This window comes from Ambystoma mexicanum, chromosome 9 (assembly GCF_040938575.1).
Source record: "Ambystoma mexicanum isolate Mex_15411 chromosome 9, UKY_AmexF1_1, whole genome shotgun sequence".
In the NCBI taxonomy this organism is placed as follows: Eukaryota; Metazoa; Chordata; class Amphibia; order Caudata; family Ambystomatidae; genus Ambystoma; species Ambystoma mexicanum.
In genome coordinates this window covers 354,595,087-354,608,463 of record NC_090931.1, presented here as the reverse complement: position 1 = coordinate 354,608,463, position 13,377 = coordinate 354,595,087, and the positions used below count along the sequence as shown (strand labels likewise).

The following is a 13,377-nucleotide window of genomic DNA, read 5'->3' as shown; positions in this document are numbered from 1 at the left end:
CATGTATTCCAACTACTGCTGGGTATTCACCTGTTTTTTTTGGCAGGCCTCTCGGGTGTTTGTGAACGGGACAATGGAGGGCTGGACAGTGGCGAAGTACTTTGTCCTCTTTTCAAAGTCTAAAACAAGAATCAAAGGGTGATCAAAAAGTAAACTAACAATTTAAAAACCTTGATATAACAAAGCAAAGCCCACATTGTCTACGTGGAGCACACTTTACAATTTACTGAACATCCACAGGAGAGTGGTTTCAACTCATTGTTTGGAAATAGTGAATGGATACATTACATTTTGTTCAATATCCTAATTATTTTTAATCATATAAAGTGATAGCGCATGAAAATAATTGTGGTCAGAAACAGAATGAATTCACTGTTTTCTATCCCACCTCGGCTTGAACAGGAGGAAGCTCCCCTCTGGGCCCAACCTCCCACCTGTCCATTTGCAAATTACTTGTGCTCTACCATTTCAAGTTACAAACCCAAACCATGCTGAAACCCAAAGTGCTTTATGCTCTAGAATAACACAATGTTCACAACTAGAAACATAATACAAAAAAGAAACAGATCGGTTCAGTACTGTCGTGATAATGAGCATATGCTCAACGAAATACTATCAAAGTCCACGAGTGGTATTTGGGCCTGCCTGAACAAGGCTACATCTAAAACGCAGGGGGCTATGCAATGATCTCCAAGGAGGTATGGCAGAGATACTTGGGTGATCTTTACACCACCCTTTTTCCAGACCTGGAGTGGAATATTAATGCCTGAGGGGCCATGCATGCATTTCCAATATTCTGCATAATGGTATGATGGACAATACCTATGAATGGGCAGAAATACTCCAGATCTTTAGATATATCTTTATTGTGGGGCAAATCCCTTGTTCATGGAGAAAGTCTATTCTTCCTATTTTCAAAAAGGGCGAGCCTAAATCATATCGCCCTTTTGGATTGCCCGGGAACATTTTTTGCTAGTTTGATTTTGAAAGAATTCAATCTATGGTTGGACTCGAATGATTTGCGTGATCCTTTCCAAACAGGCTTCCTGCCTGGCGTAGGTACAGCCATTAACATAACTGAAGAGTATTCCATCTCATGCACAGCAACGCCATCAGCCATTGTATCTTGCGTTCATAGATTTTCGCATGGCGTTTGATGCAGTGCCTCGCAAATTACTGTATAAAAAAACTGATTGATAAGGGTTGCCTGTGGTACATCTTAAAATGGGTAATTGACCTCCATTCTAATATCACAATACAGGTCAAATTATCAGATGATGGGTTATTATGAGATCCCATATGGACTGCCCGTGGCCTTAAGCAGGGTTGTCTGCTGGCCTCGGCCAGGTTCAATTTTTTATTTCGGATGGTGAACATTTTAGAAAAATTAAAGCTGATGCTCCAATAATTAATGGAGTTCAGGTGAAATTTCTCCTCTATGTAGAGGATATGGTCCTCATCTCAAAGACCCCCAAAGGACTACGAGCACTATTGGATGCACTTGGGTGTATACTGTGGAATAAATATAACGAAAAGCAAAATTATTCAGTGTGGAAATGCAAAGCAGCGTGCAGCCAAACTTTACGTGCTCCTGCAACAAGTATTTTTGGCCCCAGTATCATCGTACATCTATTTAGGTACACTTGTGACAAATCAACTGGGTACTAGTAAATATGAGATGCACATTAAAGGCAAATTAGATTCAGCTCACAAGCCCGCATTATCAAAATAAGATATTGTAAGTACTCAATTGTGCCCATTCTTACTTACTATAAGCAAAAGTTGGTTCCTGTGGTTCTATATGGTTCTGAAGCCTTAATAGAGGAAACATACCAGTATAGGACAAAATTGGAAGTCAGGTATTAGAAATCAGACCTTAATTTACCATCATCTGAACCAATCCATCTATAAGGCATGAATTATGTCTGCTTTCCTTATATGCATTACATAAATGGAAACTGTGTGGCCTTTATCACAAATGTGTTATGGCTACAACAAAATCTGGCCTGTTGTGGTTAATGGCTGAATATTAAAGTTGTTCGATGTTTTTCCTGTCAAATGGCAAACACAAGTGCAAAAGATAATTGATAATACAGGGTTTTCACTAAACCTATTATGCGAGAATCCAGACAAAGCAAAAACACGTCTTTGGGAATTTGGTTGGATCAAGACGAGGAGGGCTTGTCCCAAATACCGGAAATTTATAAAGAACCCATTTCCTTTAAAAATGTTATGGAGAAGTAAAAAGTTACCTTGTTAAATTTCCCGACAGAGGAAAGATTATTTGCGCTTCACCTTAATCTGCGGCCTACCTATGAACTGTCTCACATACGTAAATGAATTACATCAAGCGATGCACAATGTAGTTTCTGCAAGCTGGTCCCGGAAACTTAAAACGCTTGTGTACTGAATGTGGTGTTATCACATCAGAATATACATTTTAAACCTCTTTGGATTACTGAGACTTATCCCAGACGCGGGCATGTAGTGTTGATTTAATACCACCAGGAAAAAGGTCAGATATGTGACTATTTTCTTTATGGCTTCGGTTTGTTGAGTAGGAAGCAATTCAACTCCAGATGATAGTTACACTAATATTGCTGTACAATTTATGAATTGCACTGGTTAAAGGCGCTCATCAACCCAAGCTCGCAATTGATTTGCTAGCATTTTATAAATGTATATGTATTAAGAGGTAACTCCTTTTGTTATGTAACCCAATGTTAAGTCAATTATTTTGATGTGTTAGTTATTTTAGTTCCGCCCAGTGTAACTTGTTTTGATTCAAGTGGTTTTGTTTTACTTTTTTTATTCACTTTTATCTGGAGGTGTAAAGTAGTGGTTTAAAAAAAAGAATGGATTTGAATTATGTTTGATGTTGAAAAAGAGGTTTCTTGATTAAATAAAAAATAAAAAACATAATACAAATTGTAATACACTAGTGTAAATGTTAACTGTAAGAGGGTTTTTTTTGCTACTCAGTATCTTAGAAACAAACTTAGTATGCCAAACAAGTCTAACCAAACTTGCAATGGTTGAACAGCAACACTTTGAATCTGGAGGAGGTAGATATGGTGCAAAATATAACATATCCACACTTAATTACCAAACCACTAATTTGACTAGGTATTTTACGAGATAAGATAAACGTAAGATACACCACCTTGCGGCAGGGCCCTGATGTTATGAGGGGATGGGACCACCTCAACATGTCGCAGGAGTCTTACCAAGAAGTTTGCCTGAGCCAATCCTTTTCCTGGTGTGTTAGTTGGGAAAGCACCAGTCTCTGTTCCTTCTACCATGCCTGGCAGAAACAATCTCCGTAATCGGTTCTATGTACATTTATCAACTAATTTCGAAAGTGTTTTTAGCTGAATTCTTCTGGGGAATACGTCATTTTGGGGGTGGGGATTCCCCCAAGCCCTATTAATGTAGTACTATTCCCTACACTCCACCCCCACCCCCCCAATGTTCGGACAGTTTTTCTGAAGTCCAAATAAGGGCTTATCAATACCATTGAACTGAGAGTACAAGACTCCACTCTTACTATAAAGCTGTACCACCTGAGTTCAGGGTAGCAGACTGAGCAGCCAGGCTCATCTTAGGATGGAGCGAGGGCTGTAGGAAAGAAAATAGAACCTGTAGTATACCAAGGATTCAATATGACATGCATTACTTACCGTAATAGCATTTCTGATGATTGCATCTGCTTAGATTCACATGCTTTGCATATAGTCCGACATCCAGTGGTAACCGTGGAGTATTGCATCTCGTCTTTCGGGGACCGAAAGGGGACGTTGGCATAGGCGTGTCTGTAACACTTTCCCTATCGTGACGTGTAGTGTACCCAAAATCCCTCACGCGCTGAGGTCCCTCCAAATGTATTTTTTCTGCCATGTGGGAGCCCAAGGCTATAGTGAGTGAGTACATAAAGAGAGAAAGTATTAAGACGTCCATGTTCCTTCCACCCCGAGCGGGGAGGTAGGGAGGGCGCATGTGAATTTAAGCAGCTACAATCAGACAGGCTATTATGGTAAGTTCTGCATGTCTTCTGATGCATCTGCTTAGAATCACATGCTTCGTATAGACTAGCGAGCACGAATATTGCTGTACAATTTATGAATTGCACCGGTTAAAGGCGCTCCCGAGCTCACAATTGATTTGCTAGCATTTTATAAATGTATATGTATTAAGAGGTAACTCCTTTTGTTATGTAACCCAATGTTAAGTCAATTTTGATGCATTAGTTATTTTAGTTCCGCCCAGTGTAACTTGTTAAGTGGTTTTGTTTTACTTTTTTATTCACTTTTATCTGGGTTTCTCGATCAACAATGTTGTTGTGATGTGGTGTAGGCTGACAGAGCAGCCAGATGAACCTTTAGGGAATTGAAGACTAACCCAGTATCCAACAGATGGGTTAGATACAGCACAATGTGTGGGTGAGCAATCAATGAGATGGACGCCCTTGGAATTGCATCAGGTGACAAAACTTTTCCATTTGTCGGCATAGCAATAACGTGTATTCGGTTTCCTAGTATGTCCATGCACCTGAGGGAGTTGCAGGTGTCCAAACTCTGACGTAAGGAGCCAAGCTGCTAAATTGAGTTTGCGGGCATGGGTGTAGGGTCTCCCCCTGTCCTGAGACATGTTGTACGGGGAGGGTAGTTTCACTGGTGGGGAGAGGGACATTTCCATCAGGTGAGTGAACCAGGGTTGGCGGGCCCACATGGGGGCCACCTGTATCATGGTATGGTTCCTGGTGCATCTTGTACACCATCTTGAGAAGGGGGGCAGTGGGGGGGGGGCGTAGACAAATTCCCTTACCATGTTATCCAGAGACCGTTCCCCTTGGATCGGTTCTAGGGGTACCTGGAGGCGTAGTCTTGGCATTGGGCGTTCTCCCGAGTAGCGAACAGGTCGACTTCTGGGAAACCCCATTCTGCGAAGACGTTGGACACACTGTCTTCGTGTAGCCGCCATTCGTATTCTTCGAGCAGAGGAAAATCTCTGCTGAGCAGGTCTGCAGAAGATCGAATTCCCCTGGAACATGTTGGGACAACAGAAACATCTTGTGTTTGAGAGCCCATATCCAAATGATTTGGGACAGCTTCGATAGCCCTGGAGAGTGAGTGCCCCCCTGTTTGTTCAGGTAATACAAGGCTGTAGTGCTGTCCGTTAGAATCAGCACCGTCTTCCTTTGTAGTTGCACCTGAAAGGCCTTCAAAGCCTTCAACACTACTAATAGCTCCAGTAGGTTTATGGTTGGACACTACTCGAGGGGACCAAACTCTGTGCGCTGTCTGCTGAAGCAGGTGAGCTCCCCCCCACCCCCACCATGAGAGATGTGTCTGTAGTGAGTGGCTTCCACTGCAGTGGTGGTGAAGGTCTTCCCATTCAAGAGGTTTTCTCTTGACCACCACTGCAGAGAGAACAAGGGCTGGCGAGACAACTACCAGATCTTCCCATTGTCCGCTGGCCTGACACCACTGGCTGTTGAGCCACTCTTGCATGGGACGCATGCGCAGCCAGACGTGGGGAACCTATTTGCATGACGCCATCATTACTAGCAAGCGCATGGCCTTGCGCAACGTCACCTCCCGACTGGCTACATATTGAGGGATCTGAAAAAGCATGTTCTGAACCCTCTCGTTGGAGGGGAAGACTAGACAGTGCTTTGTCCGAATTAGAGCTCCCAGAAATTGTTTTGTTTGACTGGGGACTAGACTGCATTTCTTTGTTGATCGAGAAACCCAGACTGGAGGAGATCTGTTTTTTGGGTGTTCGAAAAACATGCGTCGAATGAGCCCCGAGATGAGCCAGTCGTCGAGGTAAGGGTAAACTGGGACAGACAGTCTGCGCAGGTGTGCTGCAGCCACTGCCAGGACTTGGTAAACACCCTTTGCGCTAAGGCTATGCCGAAGGGGAGTACCTTGAATTGGTAATTCCTGTCCTCAATCATGAACCTTAGATACATTTCCTGTGCGCTGGCATCATTGAAATATGAAAGTATGTATCTTTCATGTACAATGTTGCCATGTAGTCCCCCCGTTTCTGCAATGGGATCACCTCTTGTAGTGTTACCATGCAAAACTTATGTGCGCAGGTCTAGAACAGGGCGCATGGTGAGATCCTTTTTGTGTATAAGGAAGTACACTTAAAATACCCTTGTTTACCTGACGAATAGGGACGGCTTCTATGGCGTCCTTTCCCAGCAGTGCTTCCACCTCTTGATTCAGGATCTCCAGATGGTCCGGTGAAAGGCGCTGTGAGCGCAGCAGTCTGAATTGTGGAGGTCGGGCGAATTCTATGCAGTACCCGTGGGCGACAGTCTTTATGAACGACTGGTCTGAAGTTATCCCCCTCCCATGCCATGAGGAAAGATGTTAATCGCCCCCGGACTGGGGGTCATGGGAGGGGACCTGGATTTGGTGGTCATTTCTGACCAGAGGCTGTGGCTCCTCTGGGATTGGAGCCTCTGCCGTGTCTGACCCCTTGAAGGTTAGTATGCGGGGCTTCCATAAGTTTGTCCTGTGTTGAAGTTCCCCATGTCGTAGTAGTTTTGACTAGCACGGGCTTGCCCTCGAAAGGACCGCAGAGAGTTACCCTCTCTGGGTGGGGGTGGGGGGGGGGGGGAGAGGTTTGTGTGATCTGCTGCAGAGACGAGTCTCATGCTCCTTCTTGGCTGTTTCCAAAGCCTCATCCACCGCTTTCCCAAAGGTTAGATTCCTCAATGGGCTAATTGATGAGGGAGGCTTGTGTTTCCGGTTTAAAACCCGAGGTACGCAGCCAAGCGTGTCTTTTAAGTAGGGTTCCTTGTGCCAGAGACCTGCCTGCTGCTTCCGCAGTGTTGAGGGTGTTTTTGATCACATGCTGGTTAACTTGTCTTCCCTCCATTACAATGGAGAGAAGCTTGGATTTGGCGGATTCAGGAACCTCTTGGAGGCCTTCCTGGAGCAAGTTCCACTGAGTGTCAGCATAGCTTGACAATAGTGTGGTATTATTAGCAATATGCGTAGTGTATGCGGCAGCCAAAGTGGCACGTTTGTCTAGAGCATACAATCTTTTGGATTCCTTGTCCGGCGGTGATTCCCCCATGGCAAGGGGTACCCCTGCCCTTTTCCGAGTGGTAGTCACTACCAATGACTCTGGGACGTCGTGCCCTCTAATGTATAGAGGGGGGGGGGAGGGCGAAATAATGTTTCCACTCTTGGGTTCACTGCCCCAGTTTGAGCTGGTGATACCAATGAGGGGGCCAACCTTTTCTTATTAGAATTAAGGAGGGGGATGGCCTGGCTAGATGGAGGCTTCTCCTTAAGGATATTCCTCTACAAAATCTTGCTCAGGCACAGCCTCTTGAGTGGAGATTTGAAAGTGTTCAGCTGTTTTTTTCAACATGGAGTGGAATGCCATTTGGTCATCTACAGGTGAGGCCAAGAGAGCTGGAGTAGACGGAGGAGAATCCAGGCACAAAACATCAGTGTCCTGATCTTGCTGTGTCCATGGGTCTTGTCCTTCCTGCTGGGTTTCTTCCCAGTTGGCTGTAGTATTCTGCTGTTCCTCCTCATAACTTTGTAGAAATTAAGCTTCTTCCTCTTTATTATAAATGTCTCTATATGTGTCCATGTGGACAATGTCTTCCTGCTGGACGGGGGCATAAGACGATCTTCTTGAAAAGAAGGAAATTGGAGGTTAGGGTCTACCAGAGACCTTTTTGGGGAAGGATGAGCAGAAAAACTGATCATCTTCTCCAGCCAATCCATACACCGTTTGAACTTCTCTAGTCCATTTAGTGGACCCAGGCGGGCCTACGGGTGGAAAACAGCATTCTCTGCCCTACGTCATCGAAAAAAAGTCTTGTGTCGGAAAGAGGCTCTTGACTATCTTCGTACGTATCGTAAGAATTGGGATCCCAATCCTCATCTGAAGCTTTTTCCGCGGCTTGACCCATAACTTTAGGCGGAACCGGGGTAAGACCCACCGCTGCCGTAATTCTTTCGATGCTGCCTTCGATAATTGCTGAATCGGTGAGAGAGTTGCGCCAATGGTCTATCGGTAGGTGTATTACCTTCTGCGGTGCTAGAGGGCCTAGCGGTTGGTTTTTCAGGTAGAGGCCTAGCTGTAGTTTTCAGGTCTACCGCAGCCTTTGGGACCGTCGCAGCGGTGGACTTCCGCGCTTCGACGTGTGAAGTTTTTGGAGTAGCGCCCTTAGTTTTTGTTGCCCAGGCGCAAGACGCTGCAGCGGATGCAGGGAACGCTTTGGATCTGAGTGATCCTAGGAAAGTCGAAATTTTCGCGGCCCTGTTGGCGCTTTCACCTTTTCCGACGAAGACGTTGAAAACGGTGTAGGGGTTGTCCGCTTAGTGTGGAGTTTGTACGCCCGCCGCCGGGTGTTGACCCTGTAGCGAGACCAAAGTCAGGCCTTAAAGGGCCGGGGACGGGTGTGGCGGACCTAGAAGTGTCCACCTCAAGGTCTATAACATCGCCAACGGATGTTTGGTCATCCGACGTACCCCGCCACCCCCCGGTCACTTGCGGTGGGCGAAGGGGGTTCCACCTGCGACATACCATACGTGGCTCACCACAGCGCTCCTTAAGGGTCTTAGGCCGAAGGAGTTTGCAGGCTGCACACCGCTTTTAGTCGTGCTCTAGGGGGAGACAGGCGTTACATGTCCTGTGTTCGTCCTTCCAAGGATATCTGACCCTACACATAGGGCAGAATCTAAAATGATGCCTTTCCATAGCTAAAGGAGACCAAAAGGGTAAAGAGGGGAAAGGAGGAAAGACATACGGACAATATGGCCACCCAGACTCCACTCTCCCTACTGTATAGGTCGGCCAGAGAGGCCGACCACATGGAAAATCTGGCCGCCGGATTTTAGGCGCCGAAATACACAGCCGTAGACTAAACCCCGCAGTCGAAGATGTTCTTGTGACCGAAGTGACTTAACGGGGAATAATCGACAAGTAGGTAACGATAAACCATGTCTCTTGTAAGAGCTCCGCTATAGGGCAACCAGTTATCTGGGTGGAAAAAAAACTGAGGGACCTTGGCGCTTGAGGGATTTTGGGTACACTACATGTCACGATAGGGAGAGTGTTACAGACACGCCTATGCCGACATCCCCTTTCGGTCCCCGAAACACAAGATGGAATACTCTGCGGTTACCACTGGATGTCGGACTATATGCAAAGCATGTTATTCTAAGGAGATTAACAAGCGTCAGAACAACATCTAACGGTGCCCGTTTTAGCTTTATTATTGGGTTCACTCTTGGAGTGAAGCACTATGCCCCATGGCCCCTACCCCTCAACCAACCACTATGCCCAATGTGCCCATGGCCCCCACCCAAACACTATGCCCCATGCCATCATGCATGCATACCCATACAGACCAACCCCCCCACCCCTGCACACAAACTCACAAGCATACACCAATACACTATGCACCCATACAGACCTGAAGCCCTCAACATACAAACTCACAGGCACACAACATGCACCCATACAGACCCCCCCCAACTCACAGACCTTGCACCCATACAGACCCAAACCCCCACCCCGCATCTCAACATACACTGCACTTGTACTTAAAAACAAACTCAGGCAGACCAGACAACACCCCCGCCCCCCGCATCTCAACATACATGCAGGACAGACCCTGCAGAAGCATACATACATGCAGGACAAAGACCCTCCCCCCAAACATGTACTTACCGGATATGCTGGGAAGCAGGCTAGCTGAACGCTGGCGAAGTCTCTGCTACTATGGCTGGCGTGGCAAGGCTGAAATTCCTTCCGGCATCAAGCCTTACTGACCACACCAGCCGTAGTGCTGGCCCTCCATTGGTGCAGCACACACGCACTGTGACTCGTAGGCGCTACGTGGTGCGTGTGCACTGAGCCAATGAGCGCCAAGATTTTGTCCGGCCCGGAAGACCAACAAAGAATTTTCTTAATGGAGGGTGGCCGCGGGCCGCACTCCATTAGGAAAGTCTGTGGCTGGCTGGACAAAACAGCATGGCGGGACGCAACTGGTCTAGAAAGTTACAAATGTAAGTAAAGTCAATTTCACTTCACTGCTCTTGGAAACAGTCACCCAAGAGAATGCATTCCAGAAGGGGGAGATTTTCCTAATGAGGAATTCGAGAGAGGCTGTGGGGCGAATACTCTTCAACAAGGGGGGGTGCCCTTATGTTCTGTAGCTGCTAAAATAGTTGCAAGGCTTTTGCAGATCTTTGGCAGCTGAATGGAAGGTCTAGACGCGCCTGACGGCGCTGTCGCGGTTGACTACTCCGATGCTTTAGGTGCTTGTGCACATTTAGACCATGTGTTTTTTTGGGTGAATGCCCTTTCCAGAGGAATGCCCAGTCGCATGCCGCAAAGACTGTCGCATGCAGGGCACTGAACCGCAAGGTTCAGGAGGCGCCAAAGTTTTCGGCCGCCCTGTTGGCATTGCACGCTTCGACATCTCCGTTGAGGCCTTAGGGGTTGTAGGTTTCGGTAGGTGGTGTGTGTGCCCTTGTCGCCACGGTGTGAACTCCCATTAAAGAGTCGGTGGCCTGTGTCGGTGCACAGGCATGTGGGAGCCTGAAGGTTCCGCCGAATGGTTGATTGCTTCCAATTCGGAAGCATGGCTGCTGATGGATTCCACGTCGTCCAAAGCGACAGCGCTGAGGGAATGGCTTTCGCCCTGCATCGCGTAGGCTGCACCCAGTTTAGTCCGCCTGTCCATTAACGTTTTCAGTCGAAAGAGCTTGCAGGACTTCATGAGCGCTCATCGTGGTCTCGAGGTAGACACTGCAACGGCAATGGGGTGTCCTTCAAGGGAACTTGCAGTTATATGACAGGCAACATTTAAAGGGTATCCTCTCTGTAGCAGAGGGTGACAGCAGCCAGATCAAATAGAGAAAGAAGGGAACAGGAAATATATTCTTGTAGAATAAACCCAGGGCCCCACTCTCCCTACTGCAAGGGCTTGGCCGAGTCCACGCAGTCACCAGCTGGATGTCTTCGCGTCAGGAGTTCCACAAGGTAGTCGGAAGAGTATACCACTGTAGGCCGTGGGAGAAAGTAAGCAATAATAACTCTTGTGAGCTCTGCATAAGGCTAACTAGGTGGGCGGAAAAAACCAATGCGGGACCTTGACGTGCGAGGGATTTTGGGTACATTGCACATCATGTGCAAGATAGTGTTACAGTCAAGCCCTCTTTAGATGTTCAAAAGAAAGATGCAATACTCAGATTACCACTCAATGTTGGACAATATGCACAGCATGTGATTCTAAGCAGATTCACAAGCATCAGAAATATTACAATCACTTTTTTGATTTGACAGGATTTGCCACCTTATCTGAGACAGGTCCTCATTGATCGGCTTCAGGTAGCCAGCTGGGGTGAGGTTGAGGGGGATGAAGCCAGACCATTGCTTTATCCTAAGTGACGTCCCTTTAAGCACCCCTCTACACCAGGTACTCAGGTTGATGCAGTCCCTAGAGTCCCTCCCTGGCCAGGTTAAATGCCTGGGTAAAGCCCCTGCCTAGAAGGAACCAGTATCCTGGTCTGCTATGTTCATAAGTAGTTGATCCTGAGTCATTGCCCCTTAACATCCATGGGGAAGACCCAATAATGTCCCATCTTCTCTGTGTATTGAACACAGGTTTGCAGGCTAGTGCACCAATCACACCACCAAGGCTTAGCCCAAATCCTGCCTTGTCCAGCACTGAACCTTCTCCTGCAGCACCCAGTGTAGATGCCATCATGGCTGCACCTGTAAGCAGCCCTATTCTACCTGTGCCTAGAGCGCGTGCCGATGCTACACCAGCGGATATAGGCGCTGAGCTGATAGCTTCCTCCATGGCAGAAGCTTTCAAGGATGTTACACAAGGCCATCGCAACACCATCTGAGCATGGCCCCCATGTCGACCCGAGACCCTTCTCTGGGGAGAAACCAACCCCGGGGGAGGGGGCTGGGGGATGAGGAATACCAACTTTGGACAGACCAACCAGATAAACGACTGGAGCTACTGACCGGGAGAAAAGGCGTTGCATCATTGAGAATCTGCACGGTCCTGCATTGAATCATCCAGGCGCTCTGTGCCACGCATCCAGACCCCACAGTAAAGGACTTGTACACACCATGTTTGGAGCCACAGAGTACGGTGCAGAGCTGATGGTGAAGTACTATGCCACCTGCCTCCCACAGGGTGAGTGTCTCTGAATATATATCTGGCGAGGGCAGAGCAGATTCTTCCACTGGCTTTGCAACAGAAGGGGATTGAGTTGCCTGAACCTGGTCGGCTGCAACAAGTCATGCACCGAGCCAAATCTCTGCCGCTGTTACTTCTACAGCTATACTGACCCGGACCCAGAGACCAAGAGATGCGTACTCTGAGGGCAAAATGTCGGAAACAGTGTATAAATCAACTGGTGTCTGCATACGCTGCCCCAGAGTATGATCTCTGGCATCAAGTAGGAGTTGCACCAAATCATCCAGGTGATGCAGCTGCAGAGACTGCAGGCCAAGCCACCGCCTGTAATGACATCCAGTCCACCAGAGCGCAGGAGAGGCTCTACACTGCCACCCCGAGAGAGACCACCAGCTCTTCGGGCACGCTAAAGAGCCACAGCAGCCCCAAACGTACTGCACTGCTCCAGCCTTGGCAGTTCTGCCATAGGTGTGGACAGGAGGGGCACACCTTTCCGTATGTTAACAACCCACGGCAAGGTTCCAGGCCTTGAATAGTCAACACACGCAATGGTGGGAAACACCAGCGAGAACCAGGAAGTGAAGCACATGAATCCGCAAGAATATTATGCTTTAACCAAGTAGAGTTGACAACCATTGAGTCTGCGCCACCAGAGGGGCCCAAGGCTGGAGTGGCACCCCTGATGTGAAAGTCATCTGGGAACCAGCATCCACCCAGACCGACTAATCCACCCAAGAGGAAGATAACCTGTAGTCAAGCTACCAGCAACCTGTCATCATGGGCGATACCCGATTGGGTCGTAGGACCACCAGCCAATGTGACAATTGCCATCACTGCTCGACAGGCACATGCATCTGGAAAGCGGCTCACGGGTGGCTATGAGCCGTTCTACAAAAAACACCTGGAGCATATCCCATTGGAGCCCTTGGCTGGGCGTTAGGCAAGATTTATGCAGTACCCTTTGGGAACACAACAACAACCATGACCACAGGTAACAGGAAACCCAACCTTTATAAACTTGTACTACATAGTTTTGGTAGCGTGTTCAGCAGTCAGGCGTATCTCAAGAGGGGTCAATGTGAGCTGTAGGGGAGTTAGAGATTCACAGGGCCAAGTATCCAAATAAACTTACACACAAGGTTTCTTGAATAAACAATTATCAGTCAGTGTAA

At 47.5% G+C, this 13,377-nt stretch overlaps 1 protein-coding gene across 3 annotated transcripts in view; it reads right to left on the bottom strand.

Moving 5' to 3' along the window:
* Positions 1-13,377, bottom strand: part of POM121C (POM121 transmembrane nucleoporin C) — a 236,358-nt gene that overhangs the window by 174,378 nt on the left and 48,603 nt on the right. For all 3 annotated transcript variants that reach the window (XM_069614776.1, XM_069614775.1, XM_069614777.1), the window contains exon 6: positions 31-119. In XM_069614776.1, the coding sequence (XP_069470877.1) occupies positions 31-119 (89 nt within the window). The remainder of the gene's footprint in view (positions 1-30; positions 120-13,377) is intronic.